General features: G+C 46.5%; 1 protein-coding gene across 1 annotated transcript in view; it reads left to right on the forward strand.

Moving 5' to 3' along the window:
* Nucleotides 1–21,702, forward strand: part of PPRC1 (PPARG related coactivator 1) — a 191,849-nt gene that overhangs the window by 102,972 nt on the left and 67,175 nt on the right. The window contains exons 10-12 of the mRNA XM_069239597.1: nucleotides 10,394–10,570; nucleotides 11,028–11,094; nucleotides 12,241–12,362. Coding sequence (XP_069095698.1) covers nucleotides 10,394–10,570; nucleotides 11,028–11,094; nucleotides 12,241–12,362 — 366 coding nt within the window. The remainder of the gene's footprint in view (nucleotides 1–10,393; nucleotides 10,571–11,027; nucleotides 11,095–12,240; nucleotides 12,363–21,702) is intronic.

Raw genomic sequence — 21,702 nt, forward strand, 5'->3', positions numbered from 1 at the left:
GGGGTTGGCCTTTTCAAACTCTGCCAACAGCTCCTGGAGCTGTACTTTGGTAGGTTTGGGGCCCATTGTTATTTTCTTTATTTTACAGAGTGACCTTAGCTCCCTCATCTTAAGATGGAGGTAAGGTGTGGTGTCGAGTTCCACCACAGTCACATCTGTGCTAGACATTTTGTTTCTAAAAGTTGGAATACTTTTTAAGAATCTAAAACTGGTTCTAGAATCTAATTCAAACTTTTACAAACTTTTAAACTCTAAAAAGAAATGCTAAACAGGATCTAACACAAGGCCCTAGCAGGTCTTTTAAGAATTTAGAAAACTTTTCAAATTGCAAAAATCAATTTCTAATGACAATTTTGGAATTTGTCGTGTGATCAGGTATTGGCCGAGTAGTCCAGCAAATGCAAAGTCTTGTACCCCACCGCTGATCCACCAATGTAGGAAGTTGGCTCTGTATGTGCTATTTCAAAGTAAGGAATAGCATGTACAGAGTCCAAGGGTTCCCCTTAGAGGTAAAATAGTGGTAAAAATAGATAATACTAATGCTCTATTTTGTGGTAGTGTGGTCGAGCAGTAGGCTTATCCAAGGAGTAGTGTTAAGCATTTGTTGTACATACACATAGACAATAAATGAGGTACACACACTCGGAGACAAATCCAGCCAATAGGTTTTGTTATAGAAAAATATCTTTTCTTAGTTTATTTTAAGAACCACAGGTTCAAATTTAACATGTAATATCTTGTTTGAAAGGTATTGCAGGTAAGTACATTAGGAACTTTGAATCATTTCAATTGCATGTATACTTTTCAAGTTATTGACAAATAGCTACTTTAAAAGTGGACACAGTGCAATTTTCACAGTTCCTGGGGGAAGTAAGTTTTTGTTAGTTTTACCAGGTAAGTAAGACACTTACAGGGTTCAGTTCTTGGTCCAAGGTAGCCCACCGTTGGGGGTTCAGAGCAACCCCAAAGTCACCACACCAGCAGCTCAGGGCCGGTCAGGTGCAGAGTTCAAAGCGGTGCCCAAAACGCATAGGCTAGAATGGAGAGAAGGGGGTGCCCCGGTTCCGGTCTGCTTGCAGGTAAGTACCTGCGTCTTCGGAGGGCAGACCAGGGGGGTTTTGTAGGGCACCGGGGGGGACACAAGCCCACACAGAAATTTCACCCTCAGCAGCGCGGGGGCGGCCGGGTGCAGTGTAGAAACAAGCGTCGGGTATGCAATGTTAGTCTATGAGAGATCAAGGGATCTCTTTAGCGCTGCAGGCAGGCAAGGGGGGGGCTTCCTCGGGGAAACCTCCACTTGGGCAAGGGAGAGGGACTCCTGGGGGTCACTTCTGCAGTGAAAGTCCGGTCCGTCAGGTCCTGGGGGCTGCGGGTGCAGGGTCTTTTCCAGGCGTCGGGACTTAGGTTTCAGAGAGTCGCGGTCAGGGGAAGCCTCGGGATTCCCTCTGCAGGCGGCGCTGTGGGGGCTCAGGGGGGACAGGTTTTGGTACTCACAGTCGTAGAGTAGTCCGGGGGTCCTCCCTGAGGTGTTGGTTCTCCACCAGCCGAGTCGGGGTCGCCGGGTGCAGTGTTGCAAGTCTCACGCTTCTTGCGGGGAGATTGCAGGGTCTTTAAAGCTGCTCCTTGAAACAAAGTTGCAGTCTTTTTGGAGCAGGTCCGCTGTCCTCGGGAGTTTTGTGTCTTTTTCGAAGCAGGGCAGTCCTCAGAGGATTCAGAGGTCGCTGGTCCCTTGGAAGGTGTCGCTGGAGCAGAGTTCTTTGGAAGGCAGGAGACAGGCCGGTGAGTTTCTGGAGCCAAGGCAGTTGTTGTCTTCTGGTCTTCCTCTGCAGGGGTTTTCAGCTAGGCAGTCCTTCTTCTTGTTGTTGCAGGAATCTAAATTCTTAGGTTCAGGGAAGCCCTTAAATACTAAATTTAAGGGCGTGTTTAGGTCTGGGGGTTTAGTAGCCAATGGCTACTAGCCCTGAGGGTGAGTACACCCTCTTTGTGCCTCCTCCCAAGGGGAGGGGGTCACATTCCTATCCCTATTGGGGGAATCCTCCTTCTTCAAGATGGAGGATTTCAAAAAGTCAGAGGCACCTCAGCTCAGGACACCTTAGGGGCTGTCCTGACTGGCCAGTGACTCCTCCTTGTTTTTCTCATTATCTCTCCTGGACTTGCCGCCAAAAGTGGGGGCTGGGTCCAGGAGGCGGGCATCTCCACTAGCTGGAGTGCCCTGGGGCATTGTAACACGAAGCTTGAGCCTTTGAAGCTCACTGCTAGGTGTTACAGTTCCTGCAGGGGGGAGGTGTGAAGCACCTCCACCCAGAGCAGGCTTTGTTTCTGTCCTCAGAGAGCACAAAGGCTCTCACCGCATGAGGTCAGACACTCGTCTCTCAGCAGCAGGCTGGCACAGACCAGTCAGTCCTGCACTGAACAATTGGGTAAAATACAGGGGGTATCTCGAAGATGCCCTCTGTGTGCATTTTTTAATAAATCCAACACTGGCATCAGTGTGGGTTTATTATTCTGAGAAGTTTGATACTAAACTTCCCAGTATTCAGTGTAGCCATTATGGAGCTGTGGAGTTCGTTTTTGACAGACTCCCAGCCCATATACTCTTATGGCTACCCTGCACTTACAATGTCTAAGGTTTTGCTTAGACACTGTAGGGGCATAGTGCTCATGCACATATGCCCTCACCTGTGGTATAGTGCACCCTGCCTTAGGGCTGTAAGGCCTACTAGAGGGGTGACTTACCTATGCCACAGGCAGTGGGAGGTTGGCATGGCACCCTGAGGGGAGTGCCATGTCGACTTAGTCATTTTCTCCCCATCAGCACACACAAGCTGGCAAGCAGTGTGTCTGTGCTGAGTGAGGGGTCCCTAGGGTGTCATAAGACATGCTGCAGCCCTTAGAGACCTTCCCTGGCATCAGGGCCCTTGGTACCAGGGGTACCAGTTACAAGGGACTTACCTAGGTGCCAGGGTTGTGCCAATTGTGGAAACAATGGTACATTTTAGGTGAAAGAACACTGGTGCTGGGGCCTGGTTAGCAGGGTCCCAGCACACTTCTCAGTCAAGTCAGCATCAGTATCAGGCAAAAAGTGGGGGGTAACTGCAACAGGGAGCCATTTCTTTACACAAACCCTCTTCAAACTAGGGTTCACCGTCAACTTCACGAAATCCAACATTCTGCCGTGCAAGGTACAACAATACCTAGGAGCCATAATAGACCCAACAAAAGGAGTAGCCACTCCAAGTCCCCAAAGAATTCAAAATTTCAACACCATCATACAACGCATGTATCCAACACAAAAGATACAAGCAAAGATGATATTACAACTCCTAGGCATGATGTCTTCATGCATAGCCATTGTCCCAAACGCAAGACTGCACATGAGGCCCTTACAACAGTGCCTAGCATCACAGTGGTCTCAAGCACAGGGTCATCTTCTAGATCTGGTGTTAATAGACCGCCAAACTTACCTCTCGCTTCTGTGGTGGAACAACATAAATTTAAACAAAGGGCGGCCTTTCCAAGACCCAGTGCCACAATACGTAATAACAGATGCTTCCATGACAGGGTGGGGAGCACACCTCGATCAACACAGCATACAAGGACAATGGAACGTACATCAAACAAAACTGCATATAAATCACCTAGAACTTCTAGCAGTTTTTCAAGCACTAAAAGCTTTCCAACCAATAATAGTTCACAAATACATTCTCGTCAAGACAGACAACATGACAACAATGTATTATCTAAACAAGCAAGGGGGGACGCACTCCACGCAGTTAAGCCTGCTAGCACAAAAAATTTGGCGTTGGGCAATTCACAACCAAATTCGCCTAATAGCACAATTTATACCAGGGATCCAAAATCAACTCGCAGACAATCTCTCTCGATCACCAACAGGTCCACGAATGGGAAATTCACCCCCAAATTCTGAACACCTATTTCAAACTCTGCGGAACACCTCAAATAGACTTGTTTGTGACGAAGGAGAACGCAAAATGCCAAAACTTCGCATCCAGATACCCACACAAACAGTCCCAAGGCAATGCCCTATGGATGAACTGGTCAGGGATATTTGCTTACGCTTTTCCTCCTCTCCCTCTCCTTCCTTACCTGGTAAACCAACTCAGTCAAAACAAACTCAAACTCATATTAATAGCACCAACTTGGGCAAGGCAACCCTGGTACACAACGCTGCTAGACCTATCAGTAGTACCCTACATCAAATTGCCCAACAGGCCAGATCTGTTGACACAACACAACCAAAAGATCAGACACCCAGATCCAGCATCGCTGAATCTAGCAATCTGGCTCCTGAAATCCTAGAATTCGGGCACTTACAACTTACCCAAGAAGGTATGGAAGTCATAAAGCAAGCCAGAAGGCCAATGCACCAGGCACTGCTATGCAAGTAAATGGAAGAGGTTTGTTTGCTACTGCCATATTAATCAAATACAACCATTACACACAACTCCAGAACATGTAGTGGGTTACTTGCTTCACTTACAAAAATCTAACCTGGCTTTCTCTTCCATTAAAATACACCTTGCAGCAGTATCTGCATACCTGCAGACTACCTATTCAACTTCCCTATATAAGATACCAGTCATTAAAGCATTCATGTAGGGCCTTAGGAGAATTATACCACCAAGAACACCACCTGTTCCTTCATGGAACCTAAATGTTGTCCTAACTAGACTTATGGGTCCACCTTTTGAACCCATGCACTCCTGCGAAATACAGTTCCTAACCTGGAAAGTTGCTTTTCTCATCGCCATTACTTCCCTAAGAAGAGTAAGCGAGATTCAGGCGTTTACAATACAAGAACCTTTTATACAACTACACAAGAATAAGGTCGTCCTAAGGACTAATCCTAAATTTTTGCCAAAGGTTATTTCACCGTTCCATCTAAATCAAACAGTGGAACTTCCAGTGTTCTTTCCACAACCAGATACCGTAGCTGAAAGGGCACTACATACATTAGATGTCAAAAGAGCATTAATGTATTACATTGACAGAACAAAGAACATCAGAAAGACTAAACAACTATTTATTGCATTTCAAAAACCTCATGCAGGAAACCCAATATCAAAACAAGGTATAGCCAGATGGATAGTTAAATGCATCCAAATCTGCTCCCTTAAAGCTAAACGACAGCTGCCCATTACACCAAGGGCACACTCAACCAGAAAGAAAGGTGCTACCATGGCCTTTCTAGGAAACATCCCAATGCAAGAAATATGTAAGGCAGCCACATGGTCTACGCCTCACACATTCACCAAGCACTACTGTGTAGACGTGTTATCCGCACAACAAGCCACAGTAGGTCAAGCCGCATTAAGAACATTATTTCAAACTACTTCCACTCCTACAGGCTGAGCCACCGCTTTTGGGGAGATAACTGCTTACTAGTCTATGCAAAACATGTGTATCTACAGCGACAGATGCCATCGAACTGAAAATGTCACTTACCCAGTGTACATCTGTTCGTGGCATCAGTCGCTGTAGATTCGCATGTGCCCACCCGCCTCCCCGGGAGCCTGTAGCAGTTTGGAAGTTACCTTCAACTATTTGTATATGTATCATCTCAACCTTAAATAGGTACATACTTAGTCACTCCATTGCATGGGCACTATTACTACAATTCAACTCCTACCTCACCCTCTGCGGGGAAAAACAATCGAAGATGGAGTCGACGCCCATGCGCAATGGAGAGAAAAGGAGGAGTCACTCGGTCCCATGACTCGAAAGACTTCTTCGAAGAAAAACAACTTGTAACACTCCGGCCCAACACCAGATGGCGAGCTATGCAAAACATGCGAATCTACAGCGACTGATGCCACGAACAGATGTACACTGGGTAAGTGACATTTTCATTACTGACCACGGAATGATGGAAGACTGATCAGGTTTTACCTGGGTGCATATGTTACTTTAGTTTCACACACATCTCAGTGGGGATCGTTTACCTTGAAGTCATCTTGCTGGTATAAACGTCTTGCACTGATAACAGCCAGCTACCTACAGGTGTTCATGACTCCAGGTGAGCATCTGTTCCTGTGGTCATCCTCCATGCAGACACAGCTAAGATTTTCTTTTAGTCCTTCATTGTTGGGCAACTGGACTCTTATCGCTGGCCTAGGAATGTTTCACTGCTTTGGGCTGTACCCACTCCCTCTGCATCAATACGTTTTTTGCAGGCTTATGTCAGCCAGTGAATTGAGTGTGTAGAGTTGTTCAGCTACTGGCACTTGTTGGGACTTCTTCAAGGTAAAGTGCATGAATTCCCGCATGGTTTTGAAGGGCTGAATCACATTAAGTAGTGCATGGGAGTGATGATGTTTTATATTTCTTTTCTGAAGATGTTGCAGTGCCCTGGCAGCCTGCTACATGAGTGGCTATGGATTGTTTGGGAGGTGGAGATGTGGACGCTATGGTTGGTAGTTCATGGGCATGAGGTTAGAGGATTATTGTAGAGTGCATGGCTGTGTGGTTTCTGAATGACAGCAAGTTCTTCTCAGTTTGTTTTTATTCTGATGTTGAATGGTCCTGTCTTTGTGACTGAAGGTGCCCAGAATGTATGTGATAATGGTGGCTAATCATGCTTCATAGGCTCCTAGTGCACAGGGTTTGTGATGACTGAGTCTATTAACTGCATGTCCTATGTGGTGGATAGGTCTTTGCTAGTGACTTTGTGATTAGTGAGGTGTAGAGGAGGCTGCAGATGTTAGGTTGTCCTAAGTAATTGGTATGTTGTGCATCCGTGTGAATAATCATAGGATCATGATGGTGACTTTGCCAATACACATTGTGACCTGGCATGAATTGTCCTGGTTCTCTCTGCAGTTACATTATAAGAAAGATGGTAAAATATTTCTAACGTGACTTAACTCATCTGGGGGAGAAGGAGAGTCTGGAATAGGTCATTGACCTACCTCAAACCCTGCTGGCTGTGGTTTGGTCGTAACAAGGCTGTTCTAAATTCACCGATACCCTATAATCCTCTGTCGGAGTACATTGAGCATTGTTGCTTTGTAATAGTATCCAGGCAAATTTGTCCGATGGTAGTGCTGCTACATTTAGGCTTCTGGAGAGGGAAGGTTAGTTCCAACTCTTCATCACTAATGTGTCACACATTGTGTCAAAAGACACCTTGCAAAAAGATATTCTAACATACCTGGCAAGTGTCAAGTCTCTTACAAAATGAGTGCTGAAACTCCCTCCTTTTTGTTCTTCTGTTTGTTTCAACTGTGAATCTGTAGAAATCCCCTGTAGGATGTTGGCTCTGTATGTACTATTTCAAAGTAAGAAATAGCATGCACAGAGTCCAAGGGTTCCCCTTAGAGGTAAGATAGTGGCAAAAAGAGATTCTAATGCTCTATTTTGTGGTAGTGTGGTCGAGCAGTAGGCTTATCAGAGGGTAGTGTTAAGCATTTGTTGTTCACACACAGGCAATAAATGAGGAACACACACTCCGAGACAATTCCAGGCCAATAGGTTTTTGTATAGAAAAATATATTTTCTTAGTTTATTTTAAGAACCACAGGTTCAATATTTACATGTAATACTTCAAATGAAAGGTATTTCAGGTAGGTACTTTAGGAACTTTGAATTAGCAAAATAGCATATACAGTTTTCACATAAATGACATATAACTATTTTAAAACTAGACACAGTGCAATTTTCAACAGTTCCTGGGGTAGGTAAGTGTTTTAGTTTTTGCAGGTAAGTAAACCACCTACTGGGTTCAAGTTTGGGTCCAAGGTAGCCAACCGTTGAGGGTTCAGAGCAACCCCAAAGTTACCACACCAGCAGCTCAGGGCCGGTCAGGTGCAGAGGTCAAAGTGGTGCCCAAAACGCATAGGCTTCAATGGAGAAGGGGGTGCCCCAGTTAGTCTGCCAGCAGGTAAGTACCCGCGTCTTCAGAGGGCAGACCAGGGGGGTTTTGTAGGGCACCGGGGGTGTGCGGGGGACACAAGTCCACACAAAGTACACCCTCAGCAGCACGGGGTGGCCGGGTGCAGTGTGCAAACAAGCGTTGGGTTCGTAATAGGAATCAATGGGAGACCAAGGGGTCTCTTCAGCGATGCAGGCAAGGGGGGGGGGGGGGGGGGGGGGGAGGGCTCCTCGGGGTAGCCACCACCTGGGCAAGGGAGAGGGCCACCTGGGGGTTGCTCCTGCACTGGAGGTCGGATCCTTCAGGTCCTGGGGGCTGCGGGTGCAGAGTCTTTACCAGGTGTCGGGTCTTTGAAGCAGGCAGTCGCGGTCAGGGGGAGCCTCGGGATTCCCTCTGCAGGCGTCGCTGTGGGCGCTCAGGGGTGTCAACTCTGGCTACTCACTGTCTCGTAGTAGGCGGGGAGTCCTCCCTGTGGTGTTTGTTCTCCACAAGTCGAGCCGGGGGCGTCGGGTGCAGAGTTCAAAGTCTCACGCTTCCGGCGGGAAACGTGTGTTGTTTTAAAGTTGCTTCTTTGTTGCAAAGTCGCAGTCTTTGGGGAGCTGAGCCGCTGTCCTCGGGAGTTCTTGGTCCTTCTAGATGCAGGGTAGTCCTCTGAGGCTTCAGAGGTTGCTGGACCCTGGGAACGCGTCGCTGGAGCAGTGTCTTTAGAAGGGGGGAGACAGGCCGGTAGAGCTGGGGCCAAAGCAGTTGGTGTCTCCGTCTTCTCTGCAGGTTTTTCAGTTCAGCAGTCCTCTTCTTCTTAGGTTGCAGGAATCTATCTTCTAGGTTCTGGGGCGCCCCTAAATACTGAATTTAGGGGTGTGTTTAGGTCTAGGAGGGCAGTAGCCAATGGCTACTGTCCTTGAGGGTGGCTACACCCTCTTTGTGCCTCCTCCCTGAGGGGAGGGGGGGCACATCCCTATTCGGGGAATCCTCCATCTGCAAGATGGGGGATTTCTAAGTTAGTCAGCTCAGGACACCTTAGGGGCTGTCCTGACTGGCCAGTGACTCCTCGTTTTTCTCATTATCTCCTCCGGCCTTGCTGCCAAAAGTGGGGCCGTGGCCAGAGGGGGCGGGCAACTCCACTAGCTGGAGTGCCCTGGGGTGTTGTAACAAAGGGGGTGAGCCTTTGAGGCTCACCGCCAGGTGTTACAGTTCCTGCAGGGGGAGGTGTGAAGCACCTCCACCCAGTACAGGCTTTGTTACTAGCCACAGAGTGACAAAGGCACTCTCCCCATGTGGCCAGCAACATGTCTGGTGTGTGGCAGGCTGTAAAAACCAGTCTGCCTACACGGGTAGTCGGTTAAGGTTTCAGGGGGCACCTCTAAGGTGCCCTCTGGGGTGTATGTTACAGTAAAATGTACACTGGCATCAGTGTGCATTTATTGTGCTGAGAAGTTTGATACCAAACTTCAGTTTTCAGTGTAGCCATTATGGTGCTGTGGAGTTCGTGCATGACAGACTCCCAGACCATATACTCTTATGGCTACCCTGCACTTACAATGTCTAAGGTTTTGCTTAGACACTGTAGGGGCACAGTGCTCATGCACTTATGCCCTCACCTATGGTATAGTGCACCCTGCCTTAGGGCTGTAAGGCCTGCTAGAGGGGTGACTTATATATACCTGTAGGCAGTGTGAGATTGGCATGGCACCCTGAGGGGAGTGCCATGTCGACTTAGTCGTTTTGTCCTCACTAGCACACACAAGCTGGCAAGCAGTGTCTGTGCTGAGTGAGGGGTCCCAAGGGTGCCATAAGACATGCTGCAGCCCTTAGAGACCTTCCCTGGCATCAGGGCCCTTGGTGTACCAGGGGTACCAGTTACAAGGGACTTACCTGGATGCCATGGTGTGCCAATTGTGAAAACAAAAGTACAGGTTAGGGAAAGAACACTGGTGCTGGGGCCTGATTAGCAGGCCTCAGCACACTTTCAATCAAAACTTAGCATCAGCAAAGGCAAAAAGTCAGGGGGTAACCATGCCAAGGAGGCATTTCCTTACATCCCCTATATCCTTTCCCACTACCAAGTTTTTTGGGGGGAAACCAGGATCCGATATTGAAACAACTTTGGCCTATTTGTAGGAACGTTTCTTATGACTGTGTATGGTACCCCAGGGTGGGATTGGCTTATTGGCAACTTCCTATGTGCACATTTTTAAGGCTGCTAGTTCAAGTCACTTATTCAATTTTATGTGATGTTTTCTAAATATTCAAAATTTTTCTGACCTGATGCATATTTCGGAAAAATACAAAACGCTGTCCATCTCCTTTGAATTAAATGCTTGTTTCGTGATTGCCTGATTGTATCAAAGTAGCCCCTATAATTTGTGTTATAACTTAAGTATAGCTTGGAAAATCTGTTAATCAGTGCAGGTGTCTTGAGGGGACTCTATGGATAATGTTCCTTGGTGGTGTTCCAAGCATGATGATTGTGAGATTGTTTTATTTCATGTATAATTTCAGATACAAGTCGAGAAATTCTCAGAAATCTCGATCTTCTTCAAGATCAAGTTGTGGATCGTGTGGTAGATCAAGGGGAAGGTCGTCATCTGCATCTACAACCTATTCATCCAGATCCTACTCTACGTCCTACAGCCGTTCAAGGTCGCGCTCTCGGTCACGATCGCCTTATTCTCGAAGGTAAAAACCTGGGTTGTTGGTCCTCTGGTTTGGGTATTGTGATTTAGTGTTTTTTTTATTTTTATTTAAGAATCCCGGAACGAGCTAAGATAGTATGACGTTCTAGAAGCATTTCTGTTGCTGAGTAAGGTTGAAGTTGCATGACTTGAAGTTTATAGTTAAAAAAAAAAATTCTTGATCTGAAGAGGTTTCATTAGCAGGATGATAAATGGTTTCATTCATTACTACTAGGAATTGGGGTTAAATATGGCCTGATAAAGTCCTTTGTTGCATTTTTTTCTGATTCTTTCATCTATTTTCCCACATGAAGGCTGTTCGCGTGCCCTTAGCTTTGCACAGTGGTTATGGGCCTAGTAGAGGCTAGTGTTTTTCTTTGTCATGGAGGTTGAACATAAACCTTTTAATGGAATGTTATTATATATTTTCTTATGTTTGGTTTGTAATCTTAATTTAACAGATATGAGTACTATGATAACCGCGCAAACTATCGTAGAAGAAGAGTATCCCAGCAGGAGCGTGCAATCGTAAGTATCTAAAAAAATAAAAATCCACTGCTTTTGATATTGAAGCATACATTTTGTAACATATATTTTTATATATTAAGTAATTGGAAACCCCTAGGCGTAGTTTGCTCTGTCTTGCTTAAAGTGTCTAAAAGAATTGTTTACACTGGTTAAGAATTTACCAAATATGCTGGATTAATACCTTTTGGGAACCTGAATGATATGTTTACAGATGAAACCACAGTCAGTCTTGTAGTAGAATGATATTGACAGGGCGAGACAATTTGAAATGGTTTCCAACAGCCTCATACTTAACTGAAAGCCTGTTCCTACCATATAGTGGCCATATATTTATCATCTTATGTTAATTAACTCAAGTTGGCCTGACTTTTTCGTTACATTCAGAATGCATGTGTAAACATTTTGCCCATTGATTTATTTTGGATTAGTTCTTGTTTATTCCTACGGCATTCGTCCATATACAATGATTTTTTGGACTTTGCGTGCCACGGGAAAGAAAATGGGTTTCTGTGTGGCCTTTGTGGACGTAGACTGCACAAGTCTCAAAAGAGGTTGAACCATGAGTTTGTTGGAAAGCTAGTTTTATTTATTGAAGTTACTGACCACCCACAAAATGTCAAAGCCCTACATAACAAGGGTTGGCTCGTGCACGCATGGTTTAGTGGGTTTGAGAACTAGTGTCCGGATGTGTGCTACACTGAAACAGAACCTGGAACTAGAAGTTAGTTAAGGAATTAATTGCCTGCTTACTTACATTTCCCGCAGGTCCGATGTAATATTGTGGTTTCTTCTGTCAAATAATTACAACTGCTCACCAAGTGCAAACACATATCGGGCGCAGCGTTCGTTTAGAAAATTGTTACCTTAGGGTAGTCTGTTCCTATATCACTCAGAACTACCATGTCTGAGGCAGAGAGGTCTGGCTTCCTGGGGTGGTGGTCTTATATCAAGAATATCATGGCACAAACTGCTGCTCTTCCTTTTTCATTAGTTGTATTATTTTGTTTTATAACTTGCATGTGTATTTATAAGTGTCTACTCTCCTCTGTTTAGCACACAATTTTCAATTTGGTTAATGTTTAAAACTTCAGATTTTTCATATTCTATTTCCATGCTCTCATTCCTGCACTTTCTTTTTCTTCGCAGGAAGAGCGTCGTGTTGTCTACATTGGTAAAATCCCTGGTGTAATGACACGGGCTGAACTAAAGCATCGCTTCTCAGTATTTGGCACTATAGAGGAATGCAATATTCACTTCAGAGATCACGGGTAAGCAGGTGGTTTTTCTTTTCAGTTCTGATGGCTGTTAAGGTCAACGTTAAGTTTGTATTACTGCACGTTAGCTGGTTAATTGTCATTTTCATGGTACACCAGGTATAGTCTTGTATTAAATCCAGAATGTTGCTTTGTTGTGTAAGTCAGTCTGCCCCCCACAAACATAACTAAAATATTATGCACAGAAATGCCCTACTTTTCCTTTTTATTTAAAAAGAGAATATTCAGCTATGCAAGAGAATTCTGGAAGAACCAGGATGTTCTGCATCATGTTGAATTTTCAGGTGAGGCATTGTGGTGGGTTCTGTGTTCGTCTTGAGCACAGTGGACCGGAAGTTCATTATTACTCATTTTTGCAACTAACTGTTAATCCAAAGTACAGCTATGCACCAGAAGATGATTATCAGCTTCAGGGCCTGAAAAGTATTTAATGACATGCCTCATTTGTTTGAAGAGAATGGCAGTGCTACTTTTTCATCCCCTTTTTCTCAGCCTTTTTAGGTTTTCCCTCCATATGGTTTGGAAATACCCCACGCCCCCTTGTGGACCATACCAAAACATGGAGTGGTTTTTGCACCAGCCCATGCCATTAGTTGTCTGCTGTGTCACTCATTCGCTTATTAAATGACTTTTCATTCTCTTCTCGTGTGTTCCTCCAGTGGAGCATAGCTTCTTTACCATCTTTTTAAATGGATGAGGTGTAGCCTTCAGCTCCTGACATTTTAAGGGAACTACGTTTTAGTTCTTGGGGTAAGACGGCACATGTGCTGTTGAAGTTGTTAGCTTACCATTGGTTAGCTTCCTTGTCACTCATTTTGCTGGTTTCTTATTCATCATGTTTTGTTGGGTTTCTTGTGTAAGTCTCTGCCCTGGAGCATGGACGCATTACTTGTATCCTTCAATGTTGTTTTTTTTTTTTTTTTCAAACACAGTTTTTCTTTTTGTTTAAGCACTCGTGTTTTCCAGCTGTCTCCTTTGTGTACTTCTACCATTCTCTGTTCCTCTTGCTCACACTACTTCATTTGCTATTGTTGCTTCCTACCCACATACCTTCCCTTGCTCTTCATGTTCTCCCACCACCCCGTCTGTGCTTCCTGAGCCTCGCCAACCTCCCTCCATTGTTCTTACCCAGGGACTCCTGCCTACCCTGTGAGATTACTAACCCAGCCCCTTGCACCCTTAGTCGACTTGATGCTCCAGCACCACCAGTTTACCCACAGTTGTATGTGCTTCCTTCTTGATTCTTGGATGTCTTCCACTCACTCCGTGCTGCCTTATCCCAAATTGCATTATCACTGGCTGAACCACTTTTTTGAAATATATATGTTCGATGGCATCTGTCGCTGTAGATACGCATGTTCTGCAATAGCTCGCCATCTGGTGTTGGGCCGGAGTGTTACAAGTTGTTTTTCTTCGAAGAAGTCTTTCGAGTCACGGGACCGAGTGACTCCTCCTTTTGTCTCCATTGCGCATGGGCGTCGACTCCATCTTCGATTGTTTTTTTTTTCCGCCATCGGGTTCGGACGTGTTCCTGTCGCTCCGAGTTTCGGAACGGAAAATTAGCTAATTTCGGAAGATTTTCGTCGGTATTGTTGCGTTCGGGATCGGCGTACTTAGATTCCACACCGCATCGAAGATCGAAGAGCTCCGGTGCCCTTCGGGGTAGTTTTTCGATCCTCCGTCGGGGCCTGGTCGGCCCGACCGCGTGCTGAAGAACGCCGATGGAACGGACCCCGTTCCGTTTCTGCCCCAAATGCCACAATAAATACCCCTACACAGACCAACACTTGGTCTGCAACCTGTGCCTGTCACCTGAGCACAGCGAAGACACCTGCGAGGCCTGTCGTGCGTTTCGGTCCCGAAAAACACTCCGAGACCGTCGAGCCAGAAGACTTCAGATGGCGTCCGCACCGACAGCCCAACGGGAGTTCGAGGAACAGGAAGAGGAAGGTACCTTCTCGATCCAAGACTCAGACTCCGAAGGATTCGACGATACACAAACCGTGAGTAAGACGTCGAAATCCACTCAGAGGAACATTTACAAGGCCCAGGGGACGCCACTGCCACCAGGCCATGGCTCGACCCATAAATTCGGTGACCGACCGTCGGCACCGAAAAAGGCCCAAACAGTGCCGAGATCGTCCGACTCCGGTCGAGACACCGGCACGCAGCCTTCTCGGGACCGAGAAAGTGCTGGAGACAAGCCTCGACACCGAGATGCCGGTGTGGACACGGCTCGACGCCGAGACAGCGGCACCGAAACAGATCGACGCCGAGAGGTTTCAGCCCCGAAAAGGAAAAAAGTCACCTCGGAGCCGAAAAAACACGCAGACAAAGTTTCGATGCCGAAACAAACTGCAAGCGACCCAGCTTCAGGCTCTTATACAGAAGAGCACTCGCTAACCTCCCAAATGCAGAAGCATAGGTTTGAGGAAGAGCTACAAGCAACTGATGTGGACCATACGCAAAAGCGTATCTTCATTCAGCAGGGGACAGGAAAAATAAGCACCCTTCCCCCCCATTAGGAGAAAGAGAAGGTTGGAGTTCCAGACGGAACAAACACCACAACCAAAAGTGGTGAAAAGAGTTACACCACCACCCTCTCCTCCGCCCGTGATTAACGTTTCACCAGCACAAACTCCATCACACTCCCCAGCTCACACCACCATGAGCCAGGGTGACCAAGATCAGGACGCATGGGACCTATACGACGCCCCAGTGTCAGATAACAGTCCGGAGGCATACCCTACAAAGCCATCTCCACCAGAAGACAGCACCGCGTACTCTCAAGTGGTGGCTAGAGCAGCACAATTTCACCACGTAAGCCTCCACTCAGAACAGGTCGAGGATGATTTCTTATTCAACACGCTCTCCTCCACCCACAGCTCATACCAAAGCCTGCCTATGCTCCCTGGTATGCTCCGGCACGCAAAAGACATCTTTAAGGAGCCGGTCAAAAGTAGGGCAATCACACCAAGGGTGGAAAAAAAGTATAAGCCGCCTCCTACGGACCCGGTTTTCATCACTACACAGCTGCCACCAGACTCTGTCGTTGTAGGAGCAGCTAGGAAAAGGGCCAACTCTCACACATCTGGAGATGCACCACCCCCAGATAAAGAAAGCCGCAAGTTCGATGCAGCTGGTAAAAGAGTCGCAGCACAAGCTGCAAACCAGTGGCGCATCGCGAACTCCCAGGCACTACTTGCGCGCTATGACAGAGCCCACTGGGACGAGATGCAACATCTCATTGAACATCTGCCCAAGGACTTACAAAATAGGGCAAAACAAGTGGTTGAGGAGGGACAGACCATCTCCAACAACCAGATACGCTCCTCCATGGACGCTGCAGATACAGCTGCACGGACAATTAATACATCTGTAACTATCAGAAGGCATGCATGGCTCCGAACGTCTGGATTTAAACCAGAGATTCAACAAGCAGTTCTCAATATGCCTTTTAATGAAAAAGAACTGTTCGGTCCAGAAGTGGACACAGCGATTGAGAAACTCAAAAAAGATACGGACACTGCCAAAGCCATGGGCGCACTCTACTCCCCGCAGAGCAGAGGGAATTACAGCACATTCCGTAAAACGCCCTTTCGAGGGGGGTTTCGGGGTCAAAGCACACAAGCCAGCACCTCACAAGCCACACCGTCCAGTTACCAGGGACAGTATAGAGGAGGTTTTCGGGGACAATATAGAGGAGGGCAATTCCCTAGAAATAGAGGAAGATTTCAAAGCCCCAAAACCCCTACTACTAAACAGTGACTCACATGTCACTCACCCCCTCCACACAACACCAGTGGGGGGAAGAATAGGTCATTATTACAAAGCATGGGAGAAAATCACTACAGACACTTGGGTTCTAGCAATTATCCAACATGGTTATTGCATAGAATTTCTACAATTCCCTCCACACATACCACCAAAAGCACAAAATTTAACAACACACCATTCCAATCTCCTGGAGATAGAAGTGCAGGCACTATTGCAAAAGAATGCAATCGAATTAGTGCCAAACACACAAATAAACACAGGAGTTTACTCACTGTACTTTCTGATACCAAAGAAGGACAAAACACTGAGACCAATCCTAGACCTCAGAGTAGTGAACACTTTCATCAAATCAGACCACTTCCACATGGTCACACTACAAGAAGTATTGCCATTGCTAAAACTACACGACTACATGGCAACTTTAGACCTCAAGGATGCTTATTTCCATATACCAATACACCCATCGCACAGGAAATACCTAAGGTTTGTATTCAAAGGAATACATTACCAATTCAAGGTACTGCCTTTCGGATTAACAACCGCACCAAGAGTCTTTACCAAATGTCTAGCGGTAGTCGCTGCACACATAAGAAGGCAGCAAATACATGTGTTCCCATATTTGGACGACTGGCTAATCAAGGCCCATTCGTTCATACAGTGCTCAAATCACACAAATCAGATCATACAAACCCTCTTCAAACTCGGGTTCACCGTCAACTTTACAAAATCCAACATTCTGCCGCGCAAGGTACAACAATACCTAGGAGCCATAATAGACACATCAAAGGGAGTAGCCACTCCAAGTCCACAAAGAATTCTAAATTTCAACACCATCATACAACGCATGTATCCAACACAAAAGATACAGGCAAAGATGGTATTACAACTCCTAGGCATGATGTCTTCATGCATAGCCATTGTCCCAAACGCAAGACTGCACATGAGGCCCTTACAACAATGCCTAGCATCACAGTGGTCTCAAGCACAGGGTCACCTTCTAGATCTGGTGTTAATAGACCGCCAAACTTACCTCTCGCTTCTGTGGTGGAACAACATAAATTTAAACAAGGGGCGGCCTTTCCAAGACCCAGTGCCACAATACGTAATAACAACAGATGCTTCCATGACAGGGTGGGGAGCACACCTCGATCAACACAGCATACAAGGACAATGGAACGTACATCAAACAAAACTGCATATCAATCACCTAGAACTTCTAGCAGTTTTTCAAGCACTAAAAGCCTTCCAACCAATAATAGTTCACAAATACATTCTCGTCAAAACAGACAACATGACAACAATGTATTATCTAAACAAGCAGGGGGGGACGCACTCCACGCAGTTAAGCCTGCTAGCACAAAAAATTTAGCATTGGGCAATTCACAACCAAATTCGCCTAATAGCACAGTTTATACCAGGGATCCAAAATCAACTCGCAGACAATCTCTCTCGATCATCAACAAGTCCACGAATGGGAAATTCACCCCCAAATTCTGAACACTTACTTCAAACTCTGGGGAACACCTCAGATAGACTTGTTTGCGACAAGGGAGAACGCAAAATGCCAAAACTTCGCATCCAGATACCCACACAAACAATCCCAAGGCAATGCCCTATGGATGAACTGGTCAGGGATATTTGCTTACGCTTTTCCTCCTCTCCCTCTCATTCCTTACCTGGTAAACAAACTCAGTCAAAACAAACTCAAACTCATATTGATAGCACCAACTTGGGCAAGGCAACCCTGGTACTCAACGCTGCTAGACCTATCAGTGGTACCCTGCATCAAATTGCCCAACAGGCCAGATCTGTTGACACAGCACAACCAAAAGATCAGACACCCAGATCCAGCATCGCTGAATCTAGCAATCTGGCTCCTGAAATCCTAGAATTCGGGCACTTACAACTTACCCAAGAATGTATGGAAGTCATAAAACAAGCCAGAAGGCCATCCACCAGGCACTGTTATGCAAGTAAATGGAAGAGGTTTGTTTGCTACTGCCATATTAATCAAATACAACCATTACACACAACTCCAGAACATGTAGTGGGTTACTTGCTTCACTTACAAAAATCTAACCTAGCTTTCTCTTCCATTAAAATACACCTTGCAGCAATATCTGCATACCTGCAGACTACCTATTCAACTTCCCTATATAAGATACCAGTCATTAAAGCATTCATGGAGGGCCTTAGGAGAATTATACCACCAAGAACACCTCCTGTTCCTTCATGGAACCTAAATGTTGTCCTAACTAGACTTATGGGTCCACCTTTTGAACCCATGCACTCCTGCGACATACAGTTCCTAACCTGGAAGGTGGCATTTCTCATCGCCATTACTTCCCTAAGAAGAGTAAGCGAGATTCAGGCGTTTACAATACAGGAACCTTTTATACAACTACACAAAAATAAAGTCGTCCTAAGGACCAATCCTAAATTTTTGCCAAAGGTTATTTCACCGTTCCATCTAAATCAAACAGTGGAACTTCCAGTGTTCTTTCCACAGCCAGATACCGTAGCTGAAAGGGCACTACATACATTAGATGTCAAAAGAGCATTAATGTATTACATCGACAGAACAAAGAACATCAGAAAGACTAAACAACTCTTTATTGCATTTCAAAAACCTCATGCAGGAAACCCAATTTCAAAACAAGGTATAGCCAGATGGATAGTTAAATGCATCCAAATCTGCTACCTTAAAGCTAAACGACAGCTGCCCATTACACCAAGGGCACACTCAACCAGAAAGAAAGGTGCTACCATGGCCTTTCTAGGAAACATCCCAATGCAAGAAATATGTAAGGCAGCCACATGGTCTACGCCTCACACATTCACCAAGCACTACTGTGTAGACGTGTTATCCGCACAACAAGCCACAGTAGGTCAAGCTGTATTAAGAACATTATTTCAGACTACTTCCACTCCTACAGGCTGATCCACCGCTTTTGGGGAAATAACTGCTTACTAGTCTATGCAGAACATGCGTATCTACAGCGACAGATGCCATCGAACTGAAAATGTCACTTACCCAGTGTACATCTGTTCGTGGCATCAGTCGCAGTAGATTCGCATGTGCCCACCCGCCTCCCCGGGAGCCTGTAGCAGTTTGGAAGTTACCTTCAATTATTTATATATGTGTCATCTCAACCTTAAATAGGTACATACTTAGTCACTCCATTGCATGGGCACTATTACTACAATTCAACTCCTACCTCACCCTCTGCGGGGAAAAACAATCGAAGATGGAGTCGACGCCCATGCGCAATGGAGACAAAAGGAGGAGTCACTCGGTCCCGTGACTCGAAAGACCTCTTCGAAGAAAAACAACTTGTAACACTCCGGCCCAACACCAGATGGCGAGCTATTGCAGAACATGCGAATCTACTGCGACTGATGCCACGAACAGATGTACACTGGGTAAGTGACATTTTCATTACCCATGATCCTATGCTGTGGAGCATGACTAAAAATAATTGCTTTAGCCTGTAGCTGTCAAAGATGAGACTTATTGCCTTTACTGTTTTTTTTTTCAGTTAGTACTCATGAGTGTTTTTGTGTTCGATGGCATCTGTCGCTGTAGATACGCATGTTCTGCAATAGCTCGCCATCTGGTGTTGGGCCGGAGTGTTACAAGTTGTTTTTCTTCGAAGAAGTCTTTCGAGTCACGGGACCGAGTGACTCCTCCTTTTGTCTCCATTGCGCATGGGCGTCGACTCCATCCTCGATTGTTTTTTTTCCGCCATCGGGTTCGGACGTGTTCCTGTCGCTCCGAGTTTCGGAACAGAAAAAATAGTTAATTTCGGAAGATTTTCGTCGGTATTGTTGCGTTCGGGATCGGCATACTTAGATTCAACACCGCATCGAAGATCGAAGAGCTCCGGTGCCCTTCGGGGTAGTTTTTCGATCCTCCATCGGGGCCTGGTCGGCCCGACCGCGTGCTGAAGAACGCCGATGGAACGGACCCCGTTCCGTTTCTGCCCCAAATGCCACAATAAATACCCCTACACAGACCAACACTTGGTCTGCAACCTGTGCCTGTCACCTGAGCACAGCGAAGACACCTGCGAGGCCTGTCGTGCGTTCCGGTCCCGAAAAACACTCCGAGACCGTCGAGCCAGAAGACTTCAAATGGCGTCCGCACCGACAGCCCGACGGGAGTTCGAGGAACAGGAAGAGGAAGGTACCTTCTCGATCCAAGACTCAGACTCCGAAGGATTCGACGATACACAAACCGTGAGTAAGACGTCGAAAACCACACAAGGAAACATTTACAAGGCCCAGGGGACGCCACTGCCACCAGGCCATGGCTCAACCCATAAAATCGGTGACCGACCGTCGGCACCGAAAAAGGCCCAAACAGTGCCGAGATCGTCCGACTCCGGTCGAGACACCGGCACGCAGCCTTCTCGGGACCGAGAAAGTGCTGGAGACAAGCCTCGACACCGAGATGCCGGTGTGGACACGGCTCGACGCCGAGACAGCGGCACCGAAACAGATCGACGCCGAGAGGTTTCGGCCCCGAAAAGGAAAAAAGTCACCTCGGAGCCGAAAAAACACGCAGAGAAAGTTTCGATGCCGAAACAAACTGCAAGCGACCCAGCTTCAGGCTCTTATACAGAAGAGCACTCGCTAACCTCCCAAATGCAGAAGCATAGGTTTGAGGAAGAGCTACAAGCAACTGATGCGGACCATACGCAAAAACGTATTTTCATTCAGCAGGGGACAGGAAAAATAAGCACCCTTCCCCCCATTAGGAGAAAGAGAAGGTTGGAGTTCCAGACGGAACAAGCACCACAACCAAAAGTGGTGAAAAGAGTTACACCACCACCCTCTCCTCCGCCCGTGATTAACGTTTCACCAGCACAAACGCCATCACACTCCCCAGCTCACACCACCATGAGCCAGGGTGACCAAGACCAGGACGCATGGGACCTATACGACGCCCCAGTGTCAGATAACAGCCCAGAGGCATACCCTACAAAACCATCTCCACCAGAAGACAGCACCGCGTACTCTCAGGTGGTGGCTAGAGCAGCACAATTTCACAACGTAAGCCTCCACTCAGAACAGGTCGAGGATGATTTCTTGTTCAACACACTCTCCTCCACCCACAGCTCCTACCAAAGCCTGCCTATGCTCCCTGGTATGCTCCGGCACGCAAAAGACATATTTAAGGACCCGGTCAAAAGTAGGGCAATCACACCAAGGGTGGAAAAAAAGTACAAGGCGCCTCCTACGGACCCAGCTTTCATCACAACACAGCTGCCACCAGACTCTGTTGTTGTAGGAGCAGCTAGGAAAAGGGCCAACTCTGACACATCTGGAGATGCACCACCCCCAGATAAAGAAAGCCGCAAGTTTGATGCAGCTGGTAAGAGAGTCGCAGCACAAGCTGCAAACCAGTGGCGCATCGCGAACTCCCAGGCACTACTTGCGCGCTATGACAGAGCCCACTGGGACGAGATGTAACATCTCATCGAACATCTGCCCAAAGACTTCCAAAATAGGGCAAAACAAGTGGTTGAGGAGGGACAAGCCATCTCCAACAACC

Source organism: Pleurodeles waltl, chromosome 6 (assembly GCF_031143425.1).
Source record: "Pleurodeles waltl isolate 20211129_DDA chromosome 6, aPleWal1.hap1.20221129, whole genome shotgun sequence".
NCBI classification, from domain to species: domain Eukaryota; kingdom Metazoa; phylum Chordata; class Amphibia; order Caudata; family Salamandridae; genus Pleurodeles; species Pleurodeles waltl.